This window comes from Meriones unguiculatus, chromosome 15 (assembly GCF_030254825.1).
Source record: "Meriones unguiculatus strain TT.TT164.6M chromosome 15, Bangor_MerUng_6.1, whole genome shotgun sequence".
Taxonomy (NCBI): Eukaryota; Metazoa; Chordata; class Mammalia; order Rodentia; family Muridae; genus Meriones; species Meriones unguiculatus.
The window spans coordinates 3,740,615-3,753,952 of NC_083362.1; the positions used below are offsets into that span (position 1 = coordinate 3,740,615).

The 13,338-nt window shown below is 55.2% G+C and overlaps 1 protein-coding gene across 6 annotated transcripts in view; it reads right to left on the reverse strand.

Moving 5' to 3' along the window:
* Mad1l1 (mitotic arrest deficient 1 like 1) overlaps positions 1 to 13,338 on the reverse strand; it is a 296,488-nt gene that overhangs the window by 52,554 nt on the left and 230,596 nt on the right. For all 6 annotated transcript variants that reach the window (XM_060368003.1, XM_060368004.1, XM_060368005.1 and 3 more), the window contains one exon: positions 1,949 to 2,139. In XM_060368003.1, coding sequence (XP_060223986.1) covers positions 1,949 to 2,139 — 191 coding nt within the window. The remainder of the gene's footprint in view (positions 1 to 1,948; positions 2,140 to 13,338) is intronic.

The window sequence follows — 13,338 nt, forward strand, 5'->3', positions numbered from 1 at the left end:
CCTTGCTCTGTGTGCTGCAGAGGCTGTGGGTGGCAGGACACGAGTCAGGGCTGGCAGCAGGCCAGGGAGGTGGCAGGTCTGTCACACAGCTGGGAGGCCACCCCAAGAGGCCTGTGACAGAAACATGATGGGCAGAACACCTAAACCTGAAAGGACCAGAGCTAGCTGAAATAGGGTGATGGGGCCAAATCTGCCATTTGGAGACGGGAGCAGAAGCCACTTAAGACAGGTTCCCGCCATGTAGCTTTGGATAGCCTGGCCTGAAACTCGTTATGCACACCATGCTATCAAGATCCTCTAAAAATGGACTACAACAGGACCTCGTGGTGCTGAGGCAGGGGGACTGTAAGACCAAGGCCAACCTCAGCTACAGGCAGAGTTCAAGGCTAACCTGGGCCACTCAGTAAGTCCCTGTCTCTAAACACAGGGTTAATATGTAGCTCAGTGGGAGGTACGTCAGGGATCTAGCTCAGTGGCAGAGCATCTGCATGGGCCACTAGAGAGGCTGGGAGCGTGACTCAGTGACAGAGAGCTTGCCTACCGATCACGCAGGAGGCCCTAGGTTCCATTCCCACACCACCAAGGGACAAAACAGAACAAAACACCTAGAATACTTTGGAATGCAAATTAGACCTTGTCTACAAACACCGATGTGAGGGATGTGTTCCCTGTGACAGCCGCTCAGCACATCTTCATTCACAATCTCTAGAAGAAAAGCACGGAATTCTACACCGCATTAAACTAAATACCCATCAGCGATCCTGAGTTATTCAAAGGTACACAGAGGCGAAGAAATACATTCCTTGATAGCTTACTGACTTAGAGACTTTGGGCGTTCAAATATTTATTTACTTAGTCAAAGGTTTGAAGAGTGCTAAGAAGGGTAGAAACTGATGGATGTAATCTGAGAAGTCCAGAAAGTCTCCAAGACACACCATGAAGTCACACGGAAGGGTGGGTGCTGCACCGGATGTGCCTCTGGCCACCATGGTGGGCAGCGTCCCATGGAAGGCCAGATTGATGGGAACAAGGGAAACTGAGCCACTGGGCAAAACTGACAAACTCCAGGGCAGGGATCACTTCTTTCTGTGAAATTCTGCTTGAGATATTTAGGTCACCCTGGGCAGTTTACGGCAGAAACGACAGTGGGTTCCTGTTTCTGCAGGGCACAGGCGGCCTGGCCTGGTCAGGGGTGGTCCCACGCTACGTGGTACAGAATGGGGCTGGCCAACCTCGGGGATGCCCACTGGAGCCTCTTCCCCAAACAGCCACACATGACACCCGGATCAAGGGCCACACGTGAGCCACATGCGTGCCACTTCCATAAAACCATGCCACGGACAGGCTGCTGTCCACGGGCTTGCTGTGGGCAAGTCCTTACAACCAGACTTCCAGTTACAACATCACTCCACTCCCACGAGGATCAACTCCACTTCTGCTGGAGCCGTGGACCTGGCGCACACGGGTGCCAAGCCACAGCACCCTTCCTCAGGAGCCCACCCTGGCCGTACGACTCCAACCAGCACACGTTCATGAAGACTGCAGCCCGACTGCAGCTTGCAGGGCTCAGCCACCGGATCAGTGTCGGTGCCGCTGGTCTGACCACCAAGTAGCTGGCACACACAGCTGTCCTTTCCCTTTCGTGGGCTGTGCCACATACTGACCCCTCCTCGGCAGTCTCTCACTGTGCTCTGGGCCACTACTTCCTCTGGACAAAGTGGGAGTGCGGCTCAGCAGAGGCTCTGAGTTCAAAGTGAAGGCAGCCAAGCAGAAGCGGCCCCAGGCCAGCGCCTGTCAGGAGTGGGACAAAGGGAGCAGGATGTCCCCTCTTGCCACCAAAGACCATGCTCCAGCACATGACCAAGGCTGCCGCTGACCTCTCAGCCAGCTAGGAGGAGAGCTGCCTGTGTCTGCACAAGCATTGTTATGCACACACCGTATTGCCTACCTTGAAGATGAGGCAATCAGACTGGTGCTCGGCGTACCGGGAGGTGAGGCGGTACTGGCTCTCGGTGGTCACGTCGATCTGGTAGCCAGTCAGCGTGTAGCAAACCTTGCGGAACTCCTGGATCTTGGTCTGGAAAACCTCCTTGAGCCGCTGGTTCTTCAGCTCGGCACTTTCCACCTGTTTGCGCAGCTCTGCAGGGAGAGAGGCCTGCTATGAGACACACATGGTGTTGATGGGGAGAATGGCCAGGGGACGGGGCAAGGATGGGTGGAAGGTCAACTGGAGTCCCTGCTGCTTGGGACACCTGAGGCCTGGGTCCATCTGTGAGCCCTGAGGAATCAGGAGAAAAAGGACGAGGGGCCAGATAAGCTATGCGACCTTTTCTGGCAGCCATAATGAAGTCACTGAATTAACAACAGCACTTAAAAAAAAATACAAAACACAGTGACTCTGAAGACATATGCTGTGACACCCTGCTAGCAGAATGATAACGCCCAACAGGACATCACTCCCTGTCACTATTAGGAAGCACTGGTGGGTGCTTTGCGGGTGACTGGTCCCAGCTGGCCAGCGGGTTCCAGAGCCTGCTGGAGAAGGAAGCACCAGGAGCCCAGGTCTGCAGTGAGGGTCAGAGCCTCAACTTACTCTGGCAAATGGGCCATCACTAGACTGCAGCCTGAGCTCCTGCCTCCCAGGGGCTGGCCACTTCCCCTGCGTGAGCCAGCAGAGTACTCAGAGAAAGATGGATGGAAACTGTTTGATTATTGTGGGCTGTTTTATTTATGGGGTCCACATGATGGCCACCTGTGACCAAAAGGACCCTCCTTGTTGCTCAGCTAGGTCTAGGTGGGCTCCAGATAACCCTACCTAGGACCCCCTCCCCAACCTCCGATGTGTCTCTGGAAGTCTCATTCAGGGCACAACACCACCTCCCCAATTGCCCGCCACGGTTTACTGGTGCTTAGGGAGAAGCCAGCTGTGCAAAGCCACCAGGAGCACACACAATTACCATGAATCTCTCACCCAAGGTGCCTGCTGAGTAATTAAGCCCTGATTTACGGCCCTGTTAATTACCACGCCTGGCTCCACTCACACACACGGACTGTCTCAAGCTGGGCACATCCTGAAGTTCTGCATGGAACTCGCTCACCAGGGGAGTCCCACAGGCCTGGGCCATCAGGCTCGGGTAGTAGGTGTGCTGTGGGCCTCCCTTTGCTGTGGCGAGGGGCTGGGGTTGGATAACATCCGCCAGGATATGTGGGCGGGGACACAGAGAAGACTGGGCACTATGAGGAGGGTGATCTTGGGCTAGTGTGAAGAAAGAAATCCCAAAGTTGAGAGCAACAGAGTCCAAGAGGCTCCATGGACCAGGCCCAGCGAGGGTCCCTCCTGGGCTCACTGTGAGAGAGTAGGAGAAAAGGTCTGAGGTGGGGCATCTGAAGTCAGGCCTGAGGCAGGAGGGAGAACAAGCCTGTGCCCTGGGCAGCACAGACTCAGGTGGTGGTTAGTATGTGTAGATGGGATGGCCTTCCAGAGATCACTGGGGCAAGAGAACCTACCTTCCACGAGAGCCGTGTGCGTACAAGAAGCACTGAGCAGCCCCAAGGAAAAAAAGACCAGATTGGGCTGGGTTTCCAGTCACCGTGCCGCTTCCGTGTCTCCACACATTTCCCAGGAGACCGTAGCTGGCCTCAGATACAGTCTTGAGGATTTAGCTAGGGCAAGCTCTGGAGGCCAGCCTAAGTCAAAAGCATAAACTCAAAAGCCATATGCTGCTGTGACACGGTGGTACTTTTTTCTTGTCTCTGGATTGAAGCATTCCCTCTGGGAGGGAGGCCCCTTAAGACTCACTAAGTACAGAAAACATGCAGGACTCAGGAAATTACCAAAGCTTACAAAGCTTAGGAAGCTCAGAAAGTCTTAAGATGCTCGACTCCACCTCTCAAGTTTCTGAAAGCAGGAGCAACTGCTAGGGAGAGGAGATTCTCCAACTGGCCAAGCTGCCAGCAAGCTGCCTGGGGAGCTTCAGGGATACAGCTTTTGTGGGCGTTACCAGTGCTGGGGTGGGCTTTTTGGTGATGCAGCTCCTCGGAGCCACCAGCACTGCAGGGAGTAACTGCTCAGCCATGCTCCCATAAGCAACCACAACAGCCTCACTGCTCCCTAATCTAGACTTGAGTGGACTGCCCTGCTGTTGGTGCCCAGCCTAGAAAGAACAGCTTTTTTTCTTTCTCCCCCCTGGAAAATTCACACCCGTGGATGAACATGTTCCCTCCTCCTTTTTAGAAACAATGAGACTGAGGCTCGGAGCACAAGCCCTGGGCCACACAGCTGAGGAGCTCCAGCGGGGCTGCCGCCTTCGCTGTCCCTCACGTTCTAGAATGTGCAGCCCACCCACAGTCCACTGGGAATCACACTCGAAGCAAGGCATGATGGTAGCAGGGGCTGTGAGGAGAACTGGTCTGACAGACCCAGCCTGTAGGCAGAAGTCCTCCTGTGGGTTTGTCGCCTGGCCGCTGGCCCTGCCCTGTGGCTCTTTCATCCATCACCTGGCAGAGGCCTTGGCAGACACTGTTCTCCACAGTATGAGCCTCTTCAAGAGGACACAGGCCCAGAGCCTTGATTAATCGAGTGATCAGACTATGAAAATGAAAGGTTAATTGGCAGCCCTGACCCAAGACTCTTCCTGGCATCCCTCGGCCCTGCCTTACTGAGAGAGCCTTCAATGGAGAAGAAATTCACCGACCACCCTTCCCAGGGATGTTTCAGCCACCGGATCCTGGGACAGCCATTGACGGACACCAGATGTCCGAGGGGGAAGATTAAATCTTGTGACCAAACACAGGCTGACATTGAGGAAGGAAATGGGCTTTCATGCAGTTCCCATCTCAAAGGCTGGTGCCGGGCTCTTGGGCCCATGGAAGGCCATGGGGAGGGTCAGTGTACTTCTTGGGGATGAGTGGAGAGGAGGCCCTCTGGCCACATTCCCAGAATCCCAGGCATGGTGGTGGCTACAGATGAGGAACACCCATTGCCCTTGGAAGTTAGGAGTAGAGCCACCTCTTTCAGGGAGAGAGTGAGGCCAGTGAGGGGAGAGAGAGACAGACAAGACAAGCAGGGGTGATGCCCAAAGCCTGGAAACAATCATCTGATTTGGGGTGTTATTTCTGTGGCTCAGTGGCTTACATAAACAGAATGAATAATTCACTCAATGGTTTGGATTAAATAAATAAAAGATGGGCTCCACCTTGGAAGTGTCATTACTCTCCTGCCACTGGCTGTCACTCAGTCTCTTTCAAAGTGACCAAGAGCAGAGGTTGGTTTTGGGCTTGTCCCAGGAGGCAAAGGGTCTGTGACGACATACTCTAGTCTTGGGAAGACATCCTCAGCCATTCCTGAGTTTGTAGGTAACAACACTGGAGAGACGGCCAGCGTGGTTGCTGGGGTCAAACCCAGGAAGCCGAGAGCCAGAAGCCTTGGGCCCCAAGAGGCCCTGAGGTCATTCTGAGACCAAGACCCAGAGGAGGGCGGCTTTGTTCTGGGGAGCGCTCCTCTAGATCCCCAGAGCCAGCCCCTGGGCACATTCCCACTCTGGGGCAACTAAGGCCCTTGAAGCTCTGGGTGCCTCGCTATCTTGTCACAAGCCTTGGCACTTAATCCCACCATGCTGCCAGGGGGATGCTGTGGTCACTGCCATTGTCCAGCTCTATGCCACTATCCTCGGTGTCTGCAGGAAAGGCTGCCATGTCCTCCCTTCTTATGGCCTTCTCTGCAAGGACAGTCCTGGCTGTCCCTTAAGGACTGGAGTGTGGCATGTGACAAGTTGGAGCCAGGAAGGGATATGATGGCTCATCAGAGCTCAAGCTGGACAGACGATGATGGGGCAGAGTAGGTTTCCAGAGTGGCCCTGGGGCACATCAGGCCTGACCCCCAAACCCTGCTCTGTGTTCCATGTCTGGCCTGCAAGCTCAGCCTGGCCTGTTGTCTGGCTCCACTATTCCAGGGAGGCCACAGGATGGCTCTGAGCTGACACCCCTCACTGTCTCAGCCCCACACTTGCTCTTTTGGACGCACAGGAGGCAGCTGTGAAAGTTCTGAGGGAAGGACACGGGACAAAAATAGCCTGTACTCAGCCAGATAAAAGCTAGCGGGGATGTGCGCTCCTGCCTGAGAGCAGAGATGCCGGGATAATGAGCGTCGACGGGCTCAGATCTCTGGAGTCTCAGCTCCTGGCCTGAAGTCTGCAGAATGGCTGATACTAGTGGGGCCAGAAGGGCACGTGCGAGGTAGACACAGAGAAGAGGAAAGCAGAGAGAGGACTGTGGGGCTCACAGCAGCCATGCCACCTGTGCCGGACTGTGGACAGAAAGGTGGGCACTGGCTGTGCTGTTTATTTAAAGCTTTTTAAAAATTGTTTTAAATTGTGTGTGTATTTTAGCATGAGTATGTACGTGTGTTGGATGCCAGAGGCATCCGATCCCCCTGAGGGTGGAGTGGCGATGAGCTGCCTGGTGTGGGTGCTGGGAACTGAACTCAGGTTCTCCAGAAGAGCAGTGCGTGCTCTTACCCACCAAACCACTTCTCCAGTCCCTGTGCTGGTTAGTTTCTGTGAACTTACACAAACCAGGGAAGAGGGAACCTCAATGAGAAACTGCCTCCTTCAGGTGTGTCTGTGGAGCGCTGTCCTGGTTGTTGAGATATGTAGGTGGGGTTAGCCCACCGTGGGTGCTGCCATCTGGGGCAGGCTGGCCTGGGGTACATAAGACAGGGAGCTGAGCAAGCCCAAAGAACAGACCAGAGCCTTCTTATCTTCACACCCTGATGTCAAGTCCCTGACTCAGAACCGATCGGTACCGGCTGCAGCCTGTAAGGCAGATAGATGCTTTCCTCTCCAGCTTGCTCCTGGTCAGGGTTTCATCACAATGGCAGGGATGTGAACTAGAATGGACTCTACCAGTCCTGTGCCTTCACACTCAACCGGAACCAGGCTGCTGCAGCTCTGGGTCACAGGTCACGACAGTGGCAGCCCCGATGACATCTGTCATGCCTCTCTGATGGAGACTCTAGGGTCAGCTGTCAGCCCTACAGGACAACATTCTTTCCTCTTTGAAAAGAGAAACACACAACCTCCAAAGAAAACTCCCACGGGGCTGATGACACGGCTCAGCCAGGAGTCCTTGCCAGGCAGGCACGAGGCCCTGGGTTTGACCCCCAGCACTGCACAGGGGTATGTACGTGGTGGTAATCTCAGCACTTGGGAGGGAGAGGCAAGAGGATCAAAACTTAGTCATCTTGGCTTAAAAGAAAAAAAAAAAAGTTATAGCCCAGCCTGGGCTACATGAGACAGTTTCAGAACTAAAACCAAAACCAAAGGAACACCATGCCAAGTTCCTAAACTGAGAGGCTTGGCAGAGCTCTGGGTTCTAGTCATAGCATGGGAGACAGACCCACCAGGGCCCTGTCTGGAATGGTCCAGCCACTCCTGTGCCTGGCAAGCAGCATCAGACAGCACTGGGCCTTCCTGGCTCAGGCAAGAGACACAGGGAGAGAGCAGGACGTGGGGAGGCACTGCGCAGTCGGGGAGAACATCAGGGCAGGCGCACGTGGTGCAGGCGAGAGCCTACAGATCAGGGCAGACCACACTCTGCTCTGGTCCCAGGCTGGGCCCCACGAGGAGGCCAAGGACAGGAACCCAAGCAGGGCGAAGCCCACTGCATCTCTAGGCACCAAGAGGCCACTGACAGGCCCTCCAGACAGCTCCAGGGGGGAGGCATGTCAGGCAGCATGGAAAACCAAATGTGTGAAAGAACACGGCACAAAGGTAGTGTCCTCAGCCCAAAGCCAGTTAGGCAAGGTGTGGATGTATGTGCTCAAGAACCTAGGCCACAGCATCACTGACTCGATACGGGTCCCATCAGAGCCGGGTGTGGAGAGGGACGCGTGTATGTGTGCTTGCACACACCACAGCATACTCCTGCTGGATGAAGAGAGTGCAGCCTTCCCTCTGCTGGGAAGCTGGGACAGTCGTGCAGCTAGAAAGCAGGTGTCTCAGCTGGCGTTCTACTGCTGTGAGGAGGCACCATGACCAAGGCAACCGATAAACTCGAGTATTTAACGGGGACCTGCTTACAGTTTCCGAGGGTTAGTCCATGACCATCAGGGCGGGAAGCACGGCTGCAGGCAGGCAGGCATGCAGGGATGGCCTAGAGCAGCAGCTGAGAGCTTGCATCTGCTTGGCCAGAGGAAGGCAGAGCAAGGGCCTGGGCACACCCTCTCCAGCAAGGCTATACTTCCTAATCTTTCCCAAGCAGTTCAACCAACTGGCAACCAAACTTTCAAATATATGAGCCAATGAGGCTGTTCTCACTCAAAGCACCACAGCAGGCTGGGCATGGCAGTGCAGGTCTGAGTGCTTTGGCAAGAAAACTGAGGTAACCTGTTACCACGCTGGCATTCACGTGAAAACAGCCTACATGTGAGTGTGAGCATGCTGGAAGGAAATACAGCCAAGCTCTCTCACAGAGCGTAGAGAGAAAACAGCTACATACAGGCTGGCAGGAAATGCACGCTACCTTCCCGTGGCTGGAGGTCACCACGAAGGGGCGCTGACAATGGTGCTGGAAAGGGGAGGTGAGGGTGACGGCAGGGATGGGCTATGCGGCTCTTCTCTCTGCCTCTACCGCTGCAGATGGACTCTTCCTCCTTCCTGGCTATAACGCCATGGGATAGGAGCAGAAAGGAGGGTGTGGTCCAATGGGGCAGTGACTACCCCCATGACCCCACCATGTCCCCATTAAGAGCTGAAAATAGCTTCTTGAACATTCCTTTGGGGATTCTGGGCAGAGCCATTTTCCCTTCTGAAAAATGGATAAAATCCACCTAATCAAAGCTGGGGTTTTCAGGCCTTGCAGAAACCATCAGGGGTGCTAGGATGCCAGGCATTACAGCTTTCACAACTGCGGCCCTCCAGCCCGGGGCAGAGGTGCTGCTCCAACTGCCGAGGCACAAGGGCAGAGCCTCGGAGGTCATGGTCTAGGCTTTTCCAGAGGCTGTGCCCGGCTCCGCTATTCCCGGCTCCTCTGTGAGGGGTCCCTGTGCACCATGCATTGAGGGAACAGCTGGGCCCTCCTGTGTCTGGCCAGGTGGCAGGACACTATTTGCTCTTTGTTCTCTGCAGAGACATGAACTTCACATCGACCAGACAGGTGGTGCTTCCGGCTCACCAAGGTAGAGGGACCTTCTCTGCTTGGCCACGGTGCAGGCCGGCAGCTTAGGGCTCCACATGAACCCCCTCCTGACTTTCCAAGGCAAGGGTTGAGACTTGTCCTGCACTGTGCTGACAGGGACCCTGCCTGAGTCTGTCTCCAGTCTAGGGACTGTGGCTAGCCAGAGAAGTCCCTGGAACTTACGTCTGGCTTCAAGAGGCACTGGAGGTGCTGCCCTGTTCAGACCCAAAGCTGACGTGCATCTCAGGAATGAATTATTCATGCCTTGCTAACTTCCAAACCATCCCAGTTTTACATTTTTAAATATTTAATAATTAGCCATCAAATATTTATGCAATTTTATTAGCAGCTGTGGAGGCCGGGCACTGCTGTGGCTGTGACAGGGATGTGTGCTCTGCTCCCTGTGGTTGCCTAGAGAGAATGGCAGGAATTGTCCCAGAGCAGGACGCAGGGCAAGCTGGGCCACTATGGGTTCAGCCCTCCGGGACACCACATGGAGGGAGGCGGGCTGGCCGACTTCAACCAATCAGCCGACTTCAACCAATCAATCAGTAGCCTGGCTGGCAGGTGGAGGTGATGTGCACTGCCAGTGGGGATGCTTTTGGGGTCCTCCTTCCCTGAACCCACCCTGCAGACTGACAGGCAGTACGGCTGCTCTAAGATAAGGGACTGTGGCTCCCAAAGTGGCTAGGCCACCACGACCCACTAATCAGGGCTCCTCCTGCCCCACGGACACTTTAACTCCATTGATGCCACGGGCTCTGAGATTTGGTCCCCACCACCAGCCTGTGTTCCCCTGCTGGGCCGGAAATTGCATGGTTTACACCAGCCTCGGCGATGCTTGCTCGCCCTAGAATTATATGCAGATGAGCAGACCGTGTGCACCCGCCTGGCTGCTGGCAGCCGCCCCTGGGTAAGCTCTGAGCGCCTTTCAAACGGGGCATCTCTGTGTGATTAACTGCTCACTCCAGCGAGCAGCTTGTCACCTTGCACAAAAATGATTTGAAAAGACACCGGCAATTACAGCCCACCAGATTACAGGGTGGGAGAGTCCCGGGGTGACAACCGGGCGCTGATATCATATTCCTTCTTGTAAGGCTCCCTCCCCCACCCCGAGGCCCTGCAGTGTCAGGCTGCACGGTCCCCTTAGCAGTGCTCTCGGAAGCAGAAGACCCGCAGCCCCTGACGTCAGTGAGTCCTCCTGGGAGGGAGGGACACTGCCCTGGCTGATGGATGTGGAAACAGATGCGAGCCCTGGAGGACCATCGCCAGGCCAGGTCTCGAGCATCACGGCAGCCCTGAGAGCCACTCACAAACGCCTACTGGGGCCAGGTGCTGCTACTGCAGGCGCCACCCTGGGGTTTGGGCAGGGGCTTCCATCAGCAACTCAGGCCAAAGCTCAGAAAGACTCCAGGACTACTGGCCAACGGCTGATGTCACGCCATGCCTCACCTGTTGAATCGTCAGCCGCTCTTTCACACTGATCCTGTGGTGCAAGCCTGAGGTGCCCAACAGAGCGACAAGCTTCAGTGATAGGTAAGAGGCAGGCACACGGCTGTGTGACTTCTGCGCTGGACCCTGGCTCTGGTGTCAGTGTTCCTCAGCATGGAGTCTCCAGCTGGCTATGAGCACCACCCAGCAGGCCTCCCACCCCATCTGGGAACTGTGGAGCTTTGCATGGGTCCATCCCTTCCTCATGATCCCAGTGGCAGGCGTGCCCTGAGTCCTGACTGACTGGCCCTTTCTTCTGGCTCTCCCAAACACCGAGTTCCTACCTAAACGAACCCCCCCCACCCAGACTACCTCTGCTGTAGTGACCAAAGCTGCTCTAGGCTCTAGCCCTTCCAGCTTGTCACCGCCTTTGCAGCCTTTGTCCCAGAAAATGACGTTCCCTTGAAGTCCTGAAGACCCAGCACTGACCCAGAGGCCCCCAGTCAGATGCTTGACCTCTTCCCTCACGCCCAAATGGACTGCCCCCGCCCCCTAGATCTGCTCTCCTGGTCAGATGCGGGGGGAGGGGGGAGGGCGGGGCAGGGTTCCCCTTCCGTCCACATGCGTACTCACAAGCATGCTAGCCTACCCATGTCCTCTAGGAGAGAAGAGCCACAGCTTTCAAAGAAAGACTTCAAATATACAGTCACCAGAAACTAATAGCGTGTGTATGCACATACCCTCGGCTTTCCTGCCTAGCCAGAAACACATGCAGCAGAGAACCTCATCTGAAACAAGAGAACACGGCTACCTCAACACAAACTTCCAGAAGCTTCCTTCCACAGACAGGCCAGAGAGGTGATCTGCCAAGAGAAGACTGGGGCAGAGGCAGCAGCCTGCCCTCCTCTGGACAGGGCAGACGCTGACAGAGCCAGTGGGCAGAGGCAGCGAGGGCGAGTCGCATCAGGGCCAGTGCTGGAGTCACGTCTGCATGAGGCTGAGAGCTGGCGATCCGTTCTGCACACTGGATGTATTATTAATTTCTGACACTGGGTGTAGAGAAACCATAATTCCCTGGAAGGCAAGCTCCTTTTTGGGGGGGAGCAGTGTTCAGAGCTCATCTTTTATTGACCGAGTCATTCTTGAGTCAATCTGTCTGCTCTTGGCGAGACAAGAGTTTTAAATCTCCTTTGTCCCTCCTCCTCGAGACGCAGCGGTGTATTAAAAACCGGCTAATGCATGCCGTGGCCTCGGACTTGATATGGAACCAATTCTTCAGACAGCAGATTAAGGGAAAGGCTACAGAACCAACTCAGCAGCTAGAGCATCGCAGAGAAGGTTTGGGAAGGACGCTGGGGTGCGACAGCAGCTGTGACCTTGGAGACGCTGGGTGCTGAGGAGCACGGTTAGGGCAGAGAGGAGCCCCAGGTAGGAAGAGAGGAGCTGGGGCCACCTGCTTTCTGCCACACACTATCCTGAAGGAGGAGACAAGGCTGGGCTCAGTTCGTTGAGTGTGGAAATCATCAGCTTTCAGAGAGGCAGCAAAGGTGGCCCTCCTGCTCCCATGGCCTGCAGTCCAGATGGGGCTGGTAGCCTCGGTCTATGACCACATGAATGTTGCAGCATGTTGACGATAAAACCCAGTCAGAGCTGGGGCTGAGTGCAGGCTGCCTGGGTCCCTTTAGACAGAGCAGGGGTGGGGCTCTGCTGACTCTACCGTTTCTCACCTTTTGATCTGAGGTAGATTCTTGGGACTCGGGAGATAGCGAGAACTGAGTCATGGAAGCCTCCTATGACCTCCACATCCTATAACCTCCACACGCACCACCCTCACTCAGCCAGGTGCACACAAACTAAAGAAATAAAAACGTAACTCATATGTTTTGTTGTTTTAAAGGCAGTTTCTCAGTGGCTTGGAGCTATCAAGTAGGGCGGGGGCTGGTCAGGGAGCCCCCAGGGTCCACATGTCTCCATCCCTCAATGGGGTCCTAGGCTCGTAACACCATATCCAGATTTTAAACATGGTTCTGAGGTTGACTTCACGCTGCTGGCAGAGCAAGAGCTTTACCGGCGGGTGGAACTACCCCTCCAGCCTTCCCTGACCTGGTTCCCACCCTCTGGAATGCTGCCCAAGGTCTCCCGAAGTCTTTCCGGTTTTCAGCATTTTAACAAGAACCACCTGATCCTTTGCAGAGACAACACACACGACAGCCCGAGTGCTGCAGTGGACAAGGAGAGCCGGAGCCCTGCGCCCCAGGTGTCCTGCTAGGACTTACAGATCTGTGTGCCATGGCCCCCTCCACACCATCTCACTGCACCACAGCCGGGGCCCTCTTTTGCAGGAGGTGGAGCTTCAAGTGCTAGACTGATATCCTATGTAAAAAATCTCAAGGCAGCATGGCATTCAGACCAGGGTGGTCGTTACTCGCTGCTGTTGGCCAAATTTACAGTGTGAGTTGGAACAAAGAGGAGCAGAGCAGAGCAGAGCAGGGCAGGGAGACTCAGAAACCTGAAGCCTGGCCAGAAAGATGTTTCAGTGACCCGAGGAAGTGACAGACATGGCCCTGGGCATCTTGAAATCAGATGGGCTGTGATGATCCCCAGGGCAGGATATCTGTGTTCCCATTTAGAGGGGGAAGGCTCAGTGGCCCTCCCCTCCCCAAGCCTATATAAGCAGTAGTGGCTACTGGGGGAGGGAACACGTGTGGCACTGCCAGCTGCAAGGGCGCAGCT